A 15418-nucleotide genomic window follows, 5' to 3' on the forward strand; every position below is an offset into this window, starting at 1 on the left:
CTAATTTGTAGAGCAAAATATACTGTTGCCCCCGAATGAGTCAGGCAATGAGACTATTTCCTTGATTGTTTTTTTTTTTACCCTGCATGTTCCTGTAATCGATGACATTGGCTTTGGGCTCAGATACAAAACAACAGAGTGTTTATCTTTCTCCGTTAGAGCTCGGCTCAATCGTTCTATTGTTGCAGAGTCTGGAACCTGCTGCTCTTCTCTGTTTTTATAAAAATTTAATTGAAGAAGTTCTTGTTCTAGTGTTTTATACAAATCTCCATATCAATAACAATATGTTTTCTGAGTGATTCACAACCAGGACAACAGGGCGTATTGTCGCCCTCTAATGTAGATTAGAGAAACTCACCAGTAAATGCAACTGGTGATGGGCAGTTAACACTGAAACGAGCCGAACAGATGGTCAAATTTGGACTTAAATTATGGAAGTGATGCCAGAAGTATGTTCTGTGGACTTACTGAGACAAATCCATGACGCAGCGATTGCTTCTGAGCTCTGACTCAATGATTAAAACTGGGTTTCAGTCCAAGCGTGAATCAGAAAACATTATATAAGAAACTGTTGCATTAAAAGTTAAAGGTCTGGTATAAAGACAGCAGAATCCTGTTTCATGGTGAGTCCAGGTCCTGGGGGCATCACTGAGGGTGGTGAACTTATAGAAGTCCTGTTTTAAGGCACAGTTTCTGAATTCAGGCTCTGTGCATTTCTGCATGGATCGAGCATTTTGATAATTTAGCAGTATTTATATAACAGAGAGCATCTTTGTAATCAAAAAGATGGGAATCTCACTTTCCACCCTCTGGGACCTTTTAATTAATAAGTTGAATAATCTAAAAAAAGATAAATTGGTTATCCAAATAAAACCTGTGTTCCGTCTTGTTGACTCCTTTTGATCTTTGTCCAGCTCTATAATTGGGACCAGTGTGGCTACTTTGCTCATCACTATTGAGGAAATGCACGTCCTCAGCAAGAAGATGTTTTTCAACAGCCTGAGCCTCCATGCAAGTAGACTCATGGACAAGGTACAGTGTCTGTCCGAGGGTTTCTATTTGAAATGACACAATATTGTTGTTGTTGTATTTGTTGTTTTGTGGATTGATAGTGTAAAATCGTTCTTATCCAGAGGGACTCAGTGTTCCCACAGAAAATGTTTGAAATCTTTGATAAGAAAAATAAGAAATCAGACCCAAATTGAGAACCTATAATGAAATCTACAAACAAAACCATCACCAAAGGAAAGAGATAAAGCTTGGTTTTTAAACGAGAGATGATTTGCAATATTCTTTCTTTAAAAACTCTAAAAACCTAACGCCAAGAGAAGTTCGGCGTTGCACACTGTGTGTTTCATCACCGTGTCCAAACCCTTAAACACAACAAGGCTATTCCTGAATCACAATTGCCGTCCCAATATCCCTCGGCACGAGCACAAGCTCTTCCACCTTGAATGCTCGCTGTTTATTGATCAATAGCAGTTACGAGAATTATCCCCGTTGCTCGGTGTTAATCAAATTGGAGGCCCTCAGGGTTTTGTTGTCAAGTCCAGCTAATGCCAGGAACACGGCCTTCTCATAATTTGCTGCATTAGGTAGACAAAGGTGGCCGGGCCAGTCCTGTGTTGTACATCCAGAGGCCCAATGAAATCAGAACCCTCTTCATTAAAAAGCTCGACTGACTGAACAAGCTGAGGCTTCGAGTCTCAGCAGGGAGCAGTTGTAGATCTGCCACGCTGCTCGTTAGGCATGTTCTAATGCTCTGATAATGTTGTGTGGAGCACTTGTCTGTGTGAAGACTGCAGCCCACACACACTCAACTGATCTCTGCAACCGAACCTTTCCCCTCTCCTCCCAACCCCTGATCTGCCCCGTTCAGGTGGAGCTGCCCCCTGCGGACCTGGGACCCACAGCCTCCCTCACTCAGACGCTGGCCCTCCTCAGGGAGGTGCTGGCCTCCCACGACTCCTCGGTGGTTCCTCTGAACGCCCGTCAGGCTGACTTTGCTCAGGTGAACACACATTTCTACCATATAATCAGATTGAGGGAACAATCCTGTGATCCATTGCAGTTTCTGTTGATTCTTTGAGCCATAAATCAATTAGGAAGGTTGCTCCGTTTAGTTTCTTCCTACATAAGTTAATTTAAAAAAGAGTACATCTTCCTGAGCATTTGAGGACTTGCACACCGTCGTCCATGCTATTGTGCACAAGTATCTCTCAGTTGTTCCTGCTTCACCTAGAATTGGTCCAAAATGCTGCTGCGGTGATTATTACTGCTTCGTTATAATTCTGACCTAGTTGCATCGGCTTCCTGTTCGGTTTTGAATTGATTTTGTTGATGACTTTTAAGGCTTTACACAATCAAGCCCTTGTACAGCATGTCAATGATTTACTAACTTGCTCTTAGCCTGGTGGCCATCTTAGACCAGCTGATTGTGGTTCTCTGGTAGTTCCTAGAGCCTGACCTGTTGGATAAAAGGCTATCGTGCTTTTGGAGGACGGACACCCAAGTTAATTTATCTTTAAGAAAAACAAGCGGGGATGTTAAGGGGACTGATATCTCTGAGCCCTGTCTTACTTTGTCTCTTCCCAGGTTCTCTCGTGCATCTTGGATCCTCTTCTTCAGCTGTGCACCGTGTCGGCCAGTAACCTGGGCACGGCGGACATGGCTACCTACATGGTCAACTCGTTGTACGTGATGAAGACGACCCTGGCTCTCTTCGAGTTCACGGACAAGAGACTGGAGATGCTCGAGTTCCAGGTTCGCCTTAATTCAAAACAATTATTTACAATTAAAAAAAATCTCACGGTTGAAAGATTCTCTGTGTTTGAAATGTCTTTATACGTCTGATTACAATCAGTCAAAGGCACGAATCCAATCATAACACGCCACACCTTAGTGGGACAAGACGAAGTGATGCAACGCTGTTATAACCGTGACGTGAATGCTGAGCTAGGCGTCATTACATTGTCTGTCCATAGGGGTGTTGTTCATTAAAAGCCGTTAATCATTCTTTTCCCTTTCATTTAAACCCATACAGCCCGAATTTTTTATTACAAAGATTTGATTTGCTGTCTCATAAAAGGGTGTGCGTCACATATTGTCGTCCGGGCTCATATGTGACACCTATCCCTCTATTTTTAGCAAGTCTTTTGTATTTGAGTACCACGAGAGCTCCTGTGCAAGTTTCATCATCAATAGCGCAGCGATTCTCCATTAACCACAAGTACCATTGGCTCACAATGCCGGCTCGTACTGGGTTTTCAAGCCACTCTTTCTCTCCCACGTTTTCCAGATCGAGGCCCACCTTGACACTCTGATCAACGAGCAGGCGTCCTACGTGCTGACCAGAGCCGGACTCAGTTACATCTACGGCTGCGTCCAGCAGCACGGCCCTGAACAGGTCTCACACTGAGCGCTTAATCCACATGTTGACACTCACTCACTCGGAAATTTATATAAAACTGTGGATTTTCTTTCCTCGCACATCTCTTCTGTTCTTTTTCCAGCTACACAAAGCGATCAGTGTTATTCACGCTACCTGTTTGGGCTTTACAATAGCCGATGCTATGGTTACCGAATGACCAATGTCTTTATGAGGGGCATAATATTATTTCTGTTAGATTTTCAGATGAGAAAAGGACAGAAGGAGGCAGATAACATTATCTTCTATTAGGATATATTAGCCTGTGCAGACGTGTGCTGTGCAGATGAGTGAGCTGCTGCCCTGGAGCCTCCGTCCCTCTTTGAAACACACTTTGCCACTGGGCTGACTGAGACCCATAGTTGTGGTTTAGCATGTGACTCTTGAAAGAGCAGGGTCACGTCAGGACACACCACGCCCTGCTGCTGTTGCTGCAGTTAAATGCTGAGCTCAATCAAGAGCTGTCGTTCTTCTGCAGACTACTTCTCTCCTCGGGTGGCCTGACTTTTTTTTTTTTTTTCCTTAAATAGTCTTCTGTTAGAAAAAGATTAAGTCTGCCTGTCGACACTCTGCAGCGTCCCAGATGTCAATGACTGACAAGAATCCACGTTCTCTACTCTCGCAATCTGTTCAACATTTTATCCCTGTAATTGTCTGCTATGTATCAGTCGAACGGATCAGAAACTAGACGAGCTGGCTAGCAGATGAGTTTGCAGGCTCATAATATGTTTGTTGATGTGCTCAGATCCCCATAAAACCGTTCCAGGCACTACGAAGTTGCTTTGACCCTTGCACTGCTTCGTGTTTGCTGCTTTTTAATGTCGGCAATTCCAGCGTTTAACTCTGACTTAATGTTGTCGTTCCAGATAGCTAGTGCAAGCTAATTGCCTTAAAGGTACCTGTTGTTGACAGTCATCTACTGTATTCACTCCAGTATATATCAGGATATAGGATGGTCATTTTCCTTTTTAACAAATCAAAACTGATATTTGTTTATTATCACTGAAAGTTGATATAATATAAATAGCACATTAGAAGCAAAGGTTCTCCTCGAGACAAATGTGCATTACATGTTTACACATACAAGCATAAAGACTGACGGGCATTGAAACACATTTAAAGATAATTAAAACCCAGAGGGTAAAGCAGGTAACAATAAAACTGGATAAACACATTTAAAAGCCAGATGTTAGTGGGTGTGGAATTTTTTACTTTATCCTGAAAAGATCAAAGAGCCATTGTAGATATGTGCAGATAGGAAGATCTGAACTGGAAGTTAAATCCAGGTCAAATCATCACATGTTTGTGTCGCACGTCAGCGATATGAATGACACTTGACCTGCTGATCATCATTGGTCACATCACAAACCTATGTAAAGGAGGGTGGGACTCTCACATCTCACTTATAGGTCAAAGAGAAATGGTTCTTATTTCATTTTAAAGATCTTTTCCAGTTTTTTCAAAAGGTATGCTAACCCCTTATATTTACTTTATACATTAAACTTCAATTAAATAGATATCGTTATTAATTTCTTGAAAAGCAGTTTCACCAAAGTGTTTCTCTGTTGATTCTGAGGTCAATGGATAGCGAGCTCGAAAAAAAAAAAAATCCAACATGGGAGGAATCAGAATTGTTATGCAAACCAACCAATCAACCATTTACTGTGTTAAGTAGCACAGCAGGAGAAAGGAAGTGTCACATAGTCATTAAGATAAATGTGACATTTTATTATGATACAGATCTTTGTTGAATCATTTTCCAGGCCTTGGCTTGGAGGGAGTAAACCATAAACAATTAGGTTTTTTTCTTTATTAATAAACCCTTTTATGAACTTCCTCCTAAACCAAAGAAAGATAAATTATCCTTATTATCGCTGAAGTGGCCAGAGGCGGCATCACTCATTCAGGCATCACTGTGTTTCTGCCTCCATTCCTTTTTTTTATACAATCTGCTGTGGGCAATGTATAAAAATAAACTCTGGAAGACATATTCTCACTTCTGCATGGGGACATGAATTAAGAGCGAAGGGCCGCGACCACCTGAGGATCTGAACCCATGTTCTTCTCTGTCCCAGGGTCCTCTGTCCCTCCTCCCCAGTATGGACAGCTCATCTGTGAAAGCAGCCATGGTGAGTGACACCGCATGTATTCAGAAAGCAAGCTCTCCTCCGGGGGTTGGGAATAATAACCTGTCACTTAATTATGATGTTTCTCTGACTTATCATCTGCTAATAACTCCAACTGCAGGTCCAGTTTGATCGGTACTTGTCGTCGCCAGACACTCTGGTGATGCCGCAGCTCAACTTCCTGCTCAGTGCGGCCATCAAGTGAGTTCCTGTCCCTGTTGATGAGAGCGGCTCCGTCTCCAGTTTCAGGGAAAGAATAGCATATTTGCAGCATCCAGGCCTCGTGCTAAATGTTTACCGAATGTGTTTCAGCGGGGTAAAGAGCATGTTCAGCGTGATCGAAATAGAACAGCAGCGTCGACTGAGTAATGCTCAGTAACGTTCATTAGCTTCCCAGATGTAATATGATCATTACTGCATTCCAAACAAAACACTCAGCTAAATGCACAGTGAGTTTGGATGCTAAATTGCCAGAGCCACTGACACATTGGGAGAGTGGTCGGCAGGACTGGCTGTATTTGTCTTACTGATCAGAAAATGCACATGCTTTTAGCTCAATCCAGCTGCTACATTGGAGGACTCTTTCTATGAGTCACGTTTACTGGGAAGTACAGCAGGCCCGAGGAGCACTCTGTACCTCAGGTTAATGTTCCCTATTAATGGACATGGGAGGACTGATGGGCAGGACGCCATTAATTATCTTCTGGTCCATTTCTCTCTCACACTCATTCCCTGAAATCATTCCTCCTCTTTGTCTTTTTCTCTCTCTCTCTCTCTCTCTCTCACGTCTGCTTCTCCGGCTCACCTGAACACACAAAAACACCCTGCGGCGTCCGAAAATACCCCCGGAGTGCACAAATAATGGGACTGAACTCTAAGACTCCCTTCGTTTCAAATTTTGTGTTAGTGCACTTGCCGCTGAGTAAGGTGTTACACACAGCTCTGTGCGTCTTTGTTCTCTGTGGGCCAATTAAAAATATGGATCTCGAGAGCCTGAGTGGGATTCAACTGTGGCGCTCTCGCAGCGTCGCTGAGTCCTTTCACCGAGTTCCTCTGTTCCGACAGTTTCATCCTCCACCTGCACAGAATAGTCACATCCTCATATCCTTCAAATGCAAAATACACTAATAAGTTAAGGTAAATATTGAAGAAATAACAATATTTCCATTTTTTTCAAACATTAGCCCAAAAGCAGTTTGTGTCACGATATTTGCACCAAGTGACAAATGTCGTAACTTGTCTGAGGCCAAAATGCATACATTTAATTTACTACGATGTAAAGTCAGTCAAAGCAGCAAATTCTTATATTTAAAATCTTGCTTGGATTACTGCAACAGCTTTTCATGCCTAAATCTAAAATCTGAAGAGCGTCTCCAGACAGTGCACAACTCGGGTGCCAGGCTTGTAACCAGAGTGAAGAGGTTGGAACACATCACCCCGGGTTCAGCCGCTTTACACCGGCTTCCAGTTCGTTTTAGAATAGATTTTACGCCTCTTTTTATTACTTACAAAGCACTTTTTATGGTCTGACTCCTCAATATATTGTGGTTCTATTATCCCTGTACCGCTCGCACCTTGAGATCCTGTGGCAGCGGCTTTTAACGGTTCCAGATTCTCGGCTTCAGACTGGGACGCTATGGAACAACTTGCCTTAGAAAATGCGACCGGCTGAGTCCTTTAAATCAGAGCCTAAAACGTACTTGTATGCGACCACGCCCCTAATTTTATCCTATTCTAGTCATGTTTAAATTTCTGTCATATATTTATAATTTTTTATTCTATAATGACTGTGTTTTTATTTATTTAAAGGTTATTTATACTTGTATTTTAATGTGTTTTTATCAGTGAAGGTCTTTGTTACTGTTTTGAGAAGTGCTACATGAACACAAACGTTAGTATTCAATAATATTTATAAACTTTACAAGTTAAAGCTGATTTAAAGATGTTTCGGTTGATAAATGGGAAACCTGATGATGCTCAGTCAGTGCTGCACACTGTGGCCATAGAGGGCAGTGTGCAACACATACTGCCACTCTTTGTTTTAACTCTGCAGGGGCACACACTGGTCACTGAGCAAAACAGTAATTAGGACAAATTCTCACTCATGACTGATTTATTTCAGCTCTGGACTAATTACAGTACAGCTCTGCTTGACTGATTAAAGGCTGGAAACGGTGGAATTGAAAAAAAAAAAAAAAAAGGCCTGTTCACTACTTTGTTTTTGTGAGTGTCAAGCAACAGAATCTGAGGAGTTTTATCTGTTTGTGCAGGGAGCAGATTTTCCGTCAGTCAACAGAGCTGGTGTGCAGAGCCTACGGGGAGGTTTACACAGCACTGACCGGCCCGGCTAATGCCTACAAAGACCCGGAGACCCTGGTGCCCAGATCGCCTCAGCAGGTTCAGACTCTGCTGTCCTGAGAGCAGCGGGCGAGCCCCAGCGCCGGATGGCCCGCAGGGTATTTGTACTTGTACAGTATAATAACACACGTAGTAGTTGTTAAGGTGGGGTTCTTTGTGGGAAATGTGGGATGTGGGTCGCTGACCTCAGAGAGAGAGACACGAGGAAAGAACATTTACACGTGTCTGTATGATCCTTTCTACTTTGACCGCTGCAGGCAGTCAGCTTGTTGTCTCCTCCTTTCTGTTGGTTTTCACATCGTGTTCCCTGTTTGGTTTCCCTGATTGTACAAAACATTTTATTTTATTTGATTGAAAGTATTGACAATGACATAAAACAAAAGAATACGTTGAACCAAAGAGGCTCGCCTTTTTCTTTTTTTTCCTGCACACTTAAGTGGTCAGGAAGAATTCCTCCGCGATGCCAAGACGGACCTCAGGAGCTTCAGCACAAAAGTCGTGTTTATTTTTACTCTCAACTGTTCTGAGCTGTCGGGGATGAAATGGAAAGTCTGTCTTAGCATCTCGCTTGGCTTTTTAAACAATGTCTACCGTGCTGACTAAGATGTGAAAACAAGACTGTCATGAGGCTGGATTTAACCATAAATTCTGTCTTGTAAATGGATTGTTGGCCCATTTTAAAAACTGGTATGGTGTTTCAGGGGGAAGGAGGGGGGGGGGGGGGGGGGGTGTTTTTCTTCACTGTTACCACAACATCTCATTTCTAACTGGCAACCATTCTGCTGCATTTTAATTAGGGACATCAGCTGCATCAAAACGAGCCCTCGTACGTTCTCCTTAAGAATCTAAATCATCCCTAATGTGCCGCATTATCTTTTCTTTCTCCCTCAGCCAATCACGGCTTCAGCATTACCCCATGTGATGCAGAGTGAGGGCACGGTCACACACATGCAAACGCAAAGCGTGCGACAAAGTTCACCAAAGTTGAACCGCACGTGAATTTGCCTCGCCACAGGAAGTAAATGTTATTTTTGTCCCTCATGGCTGCACAGATTGGAAGGTTAAGGTTCACTGCTGATACATTCGAGTATAGAGATAAAGTTTGTTTTAAGGAAATTCTAATGAAAAGAAAAAAAACCTATGATCATGATTTCAATCCAAAACAGGAGAATGTTGATTCTCTTTCTTTCCAGACTTCTGCTGCCTTACTGTGTGATGTGTTTTATACCTAATACACCTCATCTTCTGAAGTTTTGGATCATATCAACTTTTATTTAAACTATTTAGTGGTAATTGACATATTTTTCAATTTAAAGTATTAAAAAAAACCTTAAAAGGCTTTAATTTCACAAAGATAAACTAGCTTTATCATATTAATTCAAAATATATAGTTCCACACATTAAAATACAGACAATTATATTTAAAATGTCCCTAAATGAACATCCAGTGATGAAATGAACAGTAAATCCCTGTTGTGTTTTTTTCTATTTCTTTCAAGAAAATAATTGGGACAGTTGCAACATGCTGATGGAATCACATCAGTGAAAATCTGACTCTCGCTGACCCCGTTTAATTCCCAGTAAAGCCAGTTCAGATAAATGAATACTGGTCCTATCTGTTGTAGCTGGTCTCAGGCCTGAGAAGCGGCATTTCATTTCTGCTTCATGACATCAAGGGTCATGGCAGCGGGCCTGATCTGTGCAGCGCTGCCAGCTCCGAGTCCCAGGATTTCCCCCAGCTCACCGGATGTTACTCGGATATCATTGGCCGGGACATTGAGTACTGGGAATAAATGGAATTCCACAAAGTTCAGCATCTGGACGGCGCTCGTTCATCCTTTAAATAGACCGGCGCTCTCTCCTCCAGTTCTGCTTGGCTCCGGCCTGATGCGGATTCTTGAGTGTTTTCAGTCAGCGCTCTTTGGCAGAGAGGGAGGTGATGTTTGGAAAGGCAGGATCATCGAGTAACAACACACTCTTCCTATACGACAATAAATGCAGGCCACACACACACACTCATCAGGTGTGTGTCTGTGTGTGAATCCATGTCGGCCTCCTGCACGTGAGGGCTTTTTCCTGCCCGTGTCTGTATTAATGACTCGGCAGATGCTGGAGGTGATGGAGCCGCCACTTAGAGGCAGGTAGCGAGGAGCAGGGTGGCAAACAGTCATCCCATCATTCGCTCCACATGACAGCGGTCACCGAGCGTCTGCCTGCTGGAGCATGAGACCAGCTGGAATCTGGGTTAAAGGACAATAGCTGCAGTATTGAGTTCTCCCCCCCCCACCACCTTCTTGCACTCCAGTGGCTGGTGGTAAACGTTGATCCACAGCTGACAGCTTGTGTCTTATCTATCGCCTCAGCACAAACTGAGTCAAATGAACGAGTGTGGCCATCGCATGTCTTACCGCTGTGCCTCCTGCACCGCTGTTGCTCTGTGTTCGCGTTTTTTTCTCTGAGAAATGTTGTGTGTTGTGTTCTCGTTTGGAAATGACTCATCGGCGGTTTCGAAGTAGGATTTGCTAACGAGTCCTGAGGAGGGTTGTGTGTCCCAACACAGTAGTGCTGTTCTTGTCCTCGGCTTTTAATGCTAAATGTTGTGTGATGTCCCGAAAGCACAAAGTTCTTATCACATTGATTTACTGTATGTTCAAGAGCTCAAAATTAGGTATTAAATTAGGTATGTGGTGCTATTTGATGCTACAAATAGCACAGATTCAAATTTAAATTACATTTTTATTGAGATAGATTAGAAAAGAAAAGATTCCAAAAGATGTGCCAGCATAAAAAATTGTCTTTTCATGGTTATTTGTCAACTGGTTTCTGTAAGTTCTTTAAGGTGAGTGAAATGTTAGTGGAAGTATTTCTTATCAAGTCTCAACGTATCTAACAATCTAATACATGTGACTAGATTTTGAATGGGACTCGAGCACATGACCACTTTTGACTGTCTGGTCACTTTTAAATCTGTTTCATCAGCTTCTGGCAAACGTCCACCTCCGGATCAAAGGCATATTTCCACAGTTATAAAGTCTTTAGTTGTGGTAGACATGAGTCTGCAGTTCTAGATTATCAGTTCTCCAGCAGACGACTGTGACCAAGAGGATGAAGAGAGGATGTACGGCAGCATATAAAACGGCATGATCTGATCTGGGGACATTAAAAGCCCGACATCAGGTTGTTGATTTAGAAGTTTGCTGGTCAGATCCCAGGTCAAAAAAACTGACATTTCAGCTGAGCTCAGGAGGTTGTAGAGCTCCAAGCTGGGGGGGGGGGGGGGCTCTGGTGCTGTTGAGGACAACTGAGGCTAAATGTCCACACGTCTGAGATCCGTCCCTGTACACACAACGTCCTGTTCAATAGGAAGCAGGAAGTCAGCCTGAGAACACTGTTATGTGTACAGTGTGAATGTGCTATCTGTGTGGATTGGGCTCTTCGTCTCACAAACCGTGCTGTACTGGCAGATTATAGACGCTTGCATCACGCCCCCCCCCCCCCCCCTTTGTTAAATATTCAACATAAACCCTCTCTCCGACACAGGGATGTGTTTATCCCTGGAAATGGAGTTAAAATGGAGTTAAAATGAAGTTATCATCATCTCAGTCAATACTTGGAGAATCCTCTGTTTTGGAATTTGATCACGTCAGCCAATTTTTTAAAAATTATTAAGCCACTCGTCCGTCTCCCTCATGTTTAACATTGGTTTTATTACGCCCGTTAGAAAGCATAAGACATTAGTTATGTAATATGCTCTCCATGCTTCAAGCACAAGCAATATTCATCCGTCTTTTTATGAAGGTGAAATATCTCCCTGCTCATATCAGCGCCTTTTCTAATTATCTCTCCACGTTGCTTTTGCTTCCTGACGTCAGACCCCTCTCTCTCTCTCTCTCTCTCTCTCTCTCTCTCTCTCTCTCTCTCTCTCTCTCTCTCTCTCTCTCTCTCTCTGGAGGCTATTATGCAATTTGTCTATTAGCGCAGGAAGAGAGTCACTGCGAAGTACTGACCTGAAACACAAGTGCACACTAATTACTTTTCTTCTCTTGATTCTCCTCCGCTCCCTTCGTTTTTTTAATCAGCATTTCATTCCGTGCAGCAGCAGCGACACGGGGGCTCGTGAAACTTCCATAACTGCCTCACACCCCCCCAAAAAAAAAATTAAAACCCAACATTTGCTGCTGGTGATTTTGACACATAATCAGAGTTATTAATGCACGTCCATCTGACACCGCTATTGACGAGCACTCTCCCCGGCCGACCAGATGCACGTCCAGGTGGCCTGGTAAACAAAGCATATCAGAGACGTTAGCGGCACCGTGTTTGGATAGTTGTGGGATTAGGGGAGCGAGCAGAGATGACTGGCTCCCTCCCGGCCAAAGATTAGCCAATGACGAAGCTGCTCTGCCCTCGCACTGTTGGAAAAGGTCGGACCCCCCGACGGTGCCCCAGAATGCTGGTACAGTGTTGCATGTGGCTGCGATACTTCATTGTGAAAGCTTTTTTCCTCCCCGGCTGCAGCGTGTTGCTTTTTGCTGATACGATCACTTTGTGTTCTCGTTTCTGAATTGTGTCACTAACGCGTGGGTCCTGTGGTGGTTGTTTTGGGATTTCAGTCACTTGTTGAAGACCTCTCGTTGATTTCCCTTGCGTGAACATGAAATCTTTTACAAAATCTGTGTAACATTTTTCAGAATATGATCGAGATTTATTGAAACACAGTGCTGGTCAGTGATGTTTACTTTTCTTTTGGATTAGATTTAGATGTTGAACTTTTTCTTCTCTTCCGGGCCAAACTTTCAGGATCACAGTGTTCTCCACCGGCACACGACCGAACCCTTAAACCTGAGAGACAGACAGACCTATTCACACCAACACAATCTTGAGAACAAGAACAAATTCACCGTGACTAATTCCTCTGAGTAATCCGACATGCTGTCAATCATTACTCACACGCAGATCACTGTCTCCGCTTTCATTGGTCCGAGCGTGGCCGGGCTTTGGGCTTCTTCAAAGCAAAGTCCCGTGACTCCCATCGCGAGGCGAAAGAACAGGGCCGTGTTGTGTGTGTGTGTGTGTGTGTGTGTGAGAGGAAGAAGGCCAGTGATTATATGGACAGGAGTTGCTCTTGTCACCAGGGTCATGGCCAACGACTCAGTCACCCCACTTTCATGTGTCCTCGCTCAGGGACGGTAAACAAAACATGGCTGTGAGCACAAAGCAGGGGCTGCACGGTACGGCTGTGTTTTTGAAGCTGTGATGCCCGGATGGTGACGCAAGGGTGCAGGGGCTCCGATCCAGTCACAGCTGGCAACATCTGCACCGTGTCTATGCTCCATCACTGTAGTTTTAGTTTGAATTTGAGCGGTATCCAAACAGATACGACCATTTTATTGTCTTTAACTCAAATCCGCTGTGTTAATTGCTGTGTAAAACATTTATCCTGTCATGCCCCCTCCACACTTATGGGGACATTTTTCCCCAAAAAAGTTTTCCTCTTGTTTGAGCCTCTTGTCAAAACGCAAACGGCAAATTAAGTCACTAAATTAGAGAATTTTACAAACGCCTTCCAAACGGCAGATTCTTTAAATCGCAGCATTTGGTCAAACGATGATATATCACAGCACTTTTTCCAGAAAGGTTTGGGATAAAGGTGAAGAATCAAATAACTATCTGCAAAGATACAAATAAAAAACGTTGAGCTACTATTGTTTTAGGGTTTGAAGTTACCAGTGCCGGAGGAGAACCAGCTCACTGAGCACGCTCACGATGTTCTCCTCTGGTTTGTGACGGACCGTCGACATTTTAGCGTTTGATGTCATTTTCGTTTTTCTAGATATTTTTGTCACGTGAACAAATTTTGGGTTAAATGTTGTTTGAAAAATATCTGCTCAAAACCTTCTGAAGGCAAATTATTTAGATACCAGGACAAGAAGCTTTCACACACCCAATTTCGGAGTTGCCTAAAATGTCCTTTAAAACAGCTTTGAGGCGGCAGCTGTCGCAGATGGTGAGTTCACGGTACATCATTAATTTCACGTCTTCTTATTTGTGTTGTTTGAATAGTTCTTCTTGTTTTGCAGAAGGAACGTAAGAAAAGGGAGAACACAGTGATACAGTTGTCGTGTGTGTGTGTGTGTTTGTATATGTGTGGCTGGAGGTGGGAGGTGTCAGGTTGGTTGCGCAGAAACGGCACTAGAGGCCTGAGAGGGGAAGGAGAGAGCCCCAGTTACTGAGTAACCCAGAGCAGCAGTCCCACGCTCACCTTTCCCCTAATAGCCCTTCACCTTCCGAACCACGTGAAGTGAGTATGCTTACTCCCCATAGTGTGCACTCGAACACACACACGCACCGAGAAAGCTTAACCAGTGACAGAGGGTCGTGGTGCACACGCACGTATACACACACACACACACACACACACACACCAGAGCATTAACTCGAAGTTTCAGAACAAGCTAAAAACAACAGCTAAAAGGTGGACGACGCATATTTTCCCACTGTACAAGAATGAAGCCAAAATATCCACGATTCGGGTGCGGCCATCTTGGACTGGCAGGGGTATCGAAGTTCCGTCTGCCAATCGTGATGTTTAGCCCAATTTACAAGTTGAAACCACTCTTACAAGAAACATAATCCCTCGAGCATCAGTGTAATAAGAACTACCAGAAATGACAGAAACCAACGTTGACCCAATCCCATTTCACCCCTCTGCCCTTAGCTCTTAGCCCGTCCCCTTTTGTTTTGCAAGTTCAAGTCTCGGGGGCAGGGCGTCCCAATACCTGTAGGGACGGAGGGGTAGGGCTAAGGGGCTTTTTGTAATATCTTTTATTGTAATATCTTAGTTTGATATCATTTCAATGTATTACGGTCACTTTAACAACCTTAAAAGAAAATATTGCGAGCATGCTAGCGTTAGCATACTAGTGATCCTTTTTATTTGGCACGATAATCCCATATTTTCACATCATTTCATGTCGCACCCCCTTTCACGACAGCTGCTGAGGATGTAACGGCCTCTTGAAGGGCTGTCCCAATTCTTCGGGGAAGATTTAACCCTTTGGACCCGTCACTTGGAATCTGTTGTGCGTGAGAGGGACCTTTGTTTTGCCCGCACCCCCATTATTGCCATAGATTGATTAAATTATGCAGGAAACACTGTGACAGGCATCATTATCACTAGATTTTCATTTTCATTTTCCAAATGACTTGTCTTTGAATTGCAAGTTAACTTTTAAAGCGTTATTTACTGTAGGCCACAGGGTGGTGCTAAGGTTCATTAGTCACGGGCAGAGTTTTCAGAAAGGCCCCCGCGCTGCTTTAAAGGGAGCATAGAGTACAGTTGAATATGGGGAAGTGTGTGGGAATGTGTGTGCCACTGTGTCAGCAGAACGCCACTCCTTCCCATTGTAGCAGCTGAATGAGTAAGCTGTCAATGGAAAGTGTGAGTCACTCGACCTACAACTCACAACAATAATATTTAGCATGAGCAGGGAACCCGGTAGGTTGT

At 43.6% G+C, this 15418-nt stretch overlaps 1 protein-coding gene across 1 annotated transcript in view; it reads left to right on the forward strand.

The window, feature by feature from the left end:
* The window catches only part of cog6 (component of oligomeric golgi complex 6), a 24239-nt gene extending 15929 nt beyond the window's left edge, over window positions 1-8310 (forward strand). Inside the window, exons 13-19 of the mRNA XM_053423404.1 lie at window positions 915-1032; window positions 1880-2011; window positions 2596-2763; window positions 3299-3406; window positions 5503-5556; window positions 5675-5754; window positions 7824-8310. Coding sequence (XP_053279379.1) covers window positions 915-1032; window positions 1880-2011; window positions 2596-2763; window positions 3299-3406; window positions 5503-5556; window positions 5675-5754; window positions 7824-7971 — 808 coding nt within the window. The 3' untranslated portion in view covers window positions 7972-8310. The remainder of the gene's footprint in view (window positions 1-914; window positions 1033-1879; window positions 2012-2595; window positions 2764-3298; window positions 3407-5502; window positions 5557-5674; window positions 5755-7823) is intronic.
* Window positions 8311-15418: the final 7108 nt, after the last annotated feature.

Source organism: Pleuronectes platessa, chromosome 5 (assembly GCF_947347685.1).
Source record: "Pleuronectes platessa chromosome 5, fPlePla1.1, whole genome shotgun sequence".
In the NCBI taxonomy this organism is placed as follows: Eukaryota; Metazoa; Chordata; class Actinopteri; order Pleuronectiformes; family Pleuronectidae; genus Pleuronectes; species Pleuronectes platessa.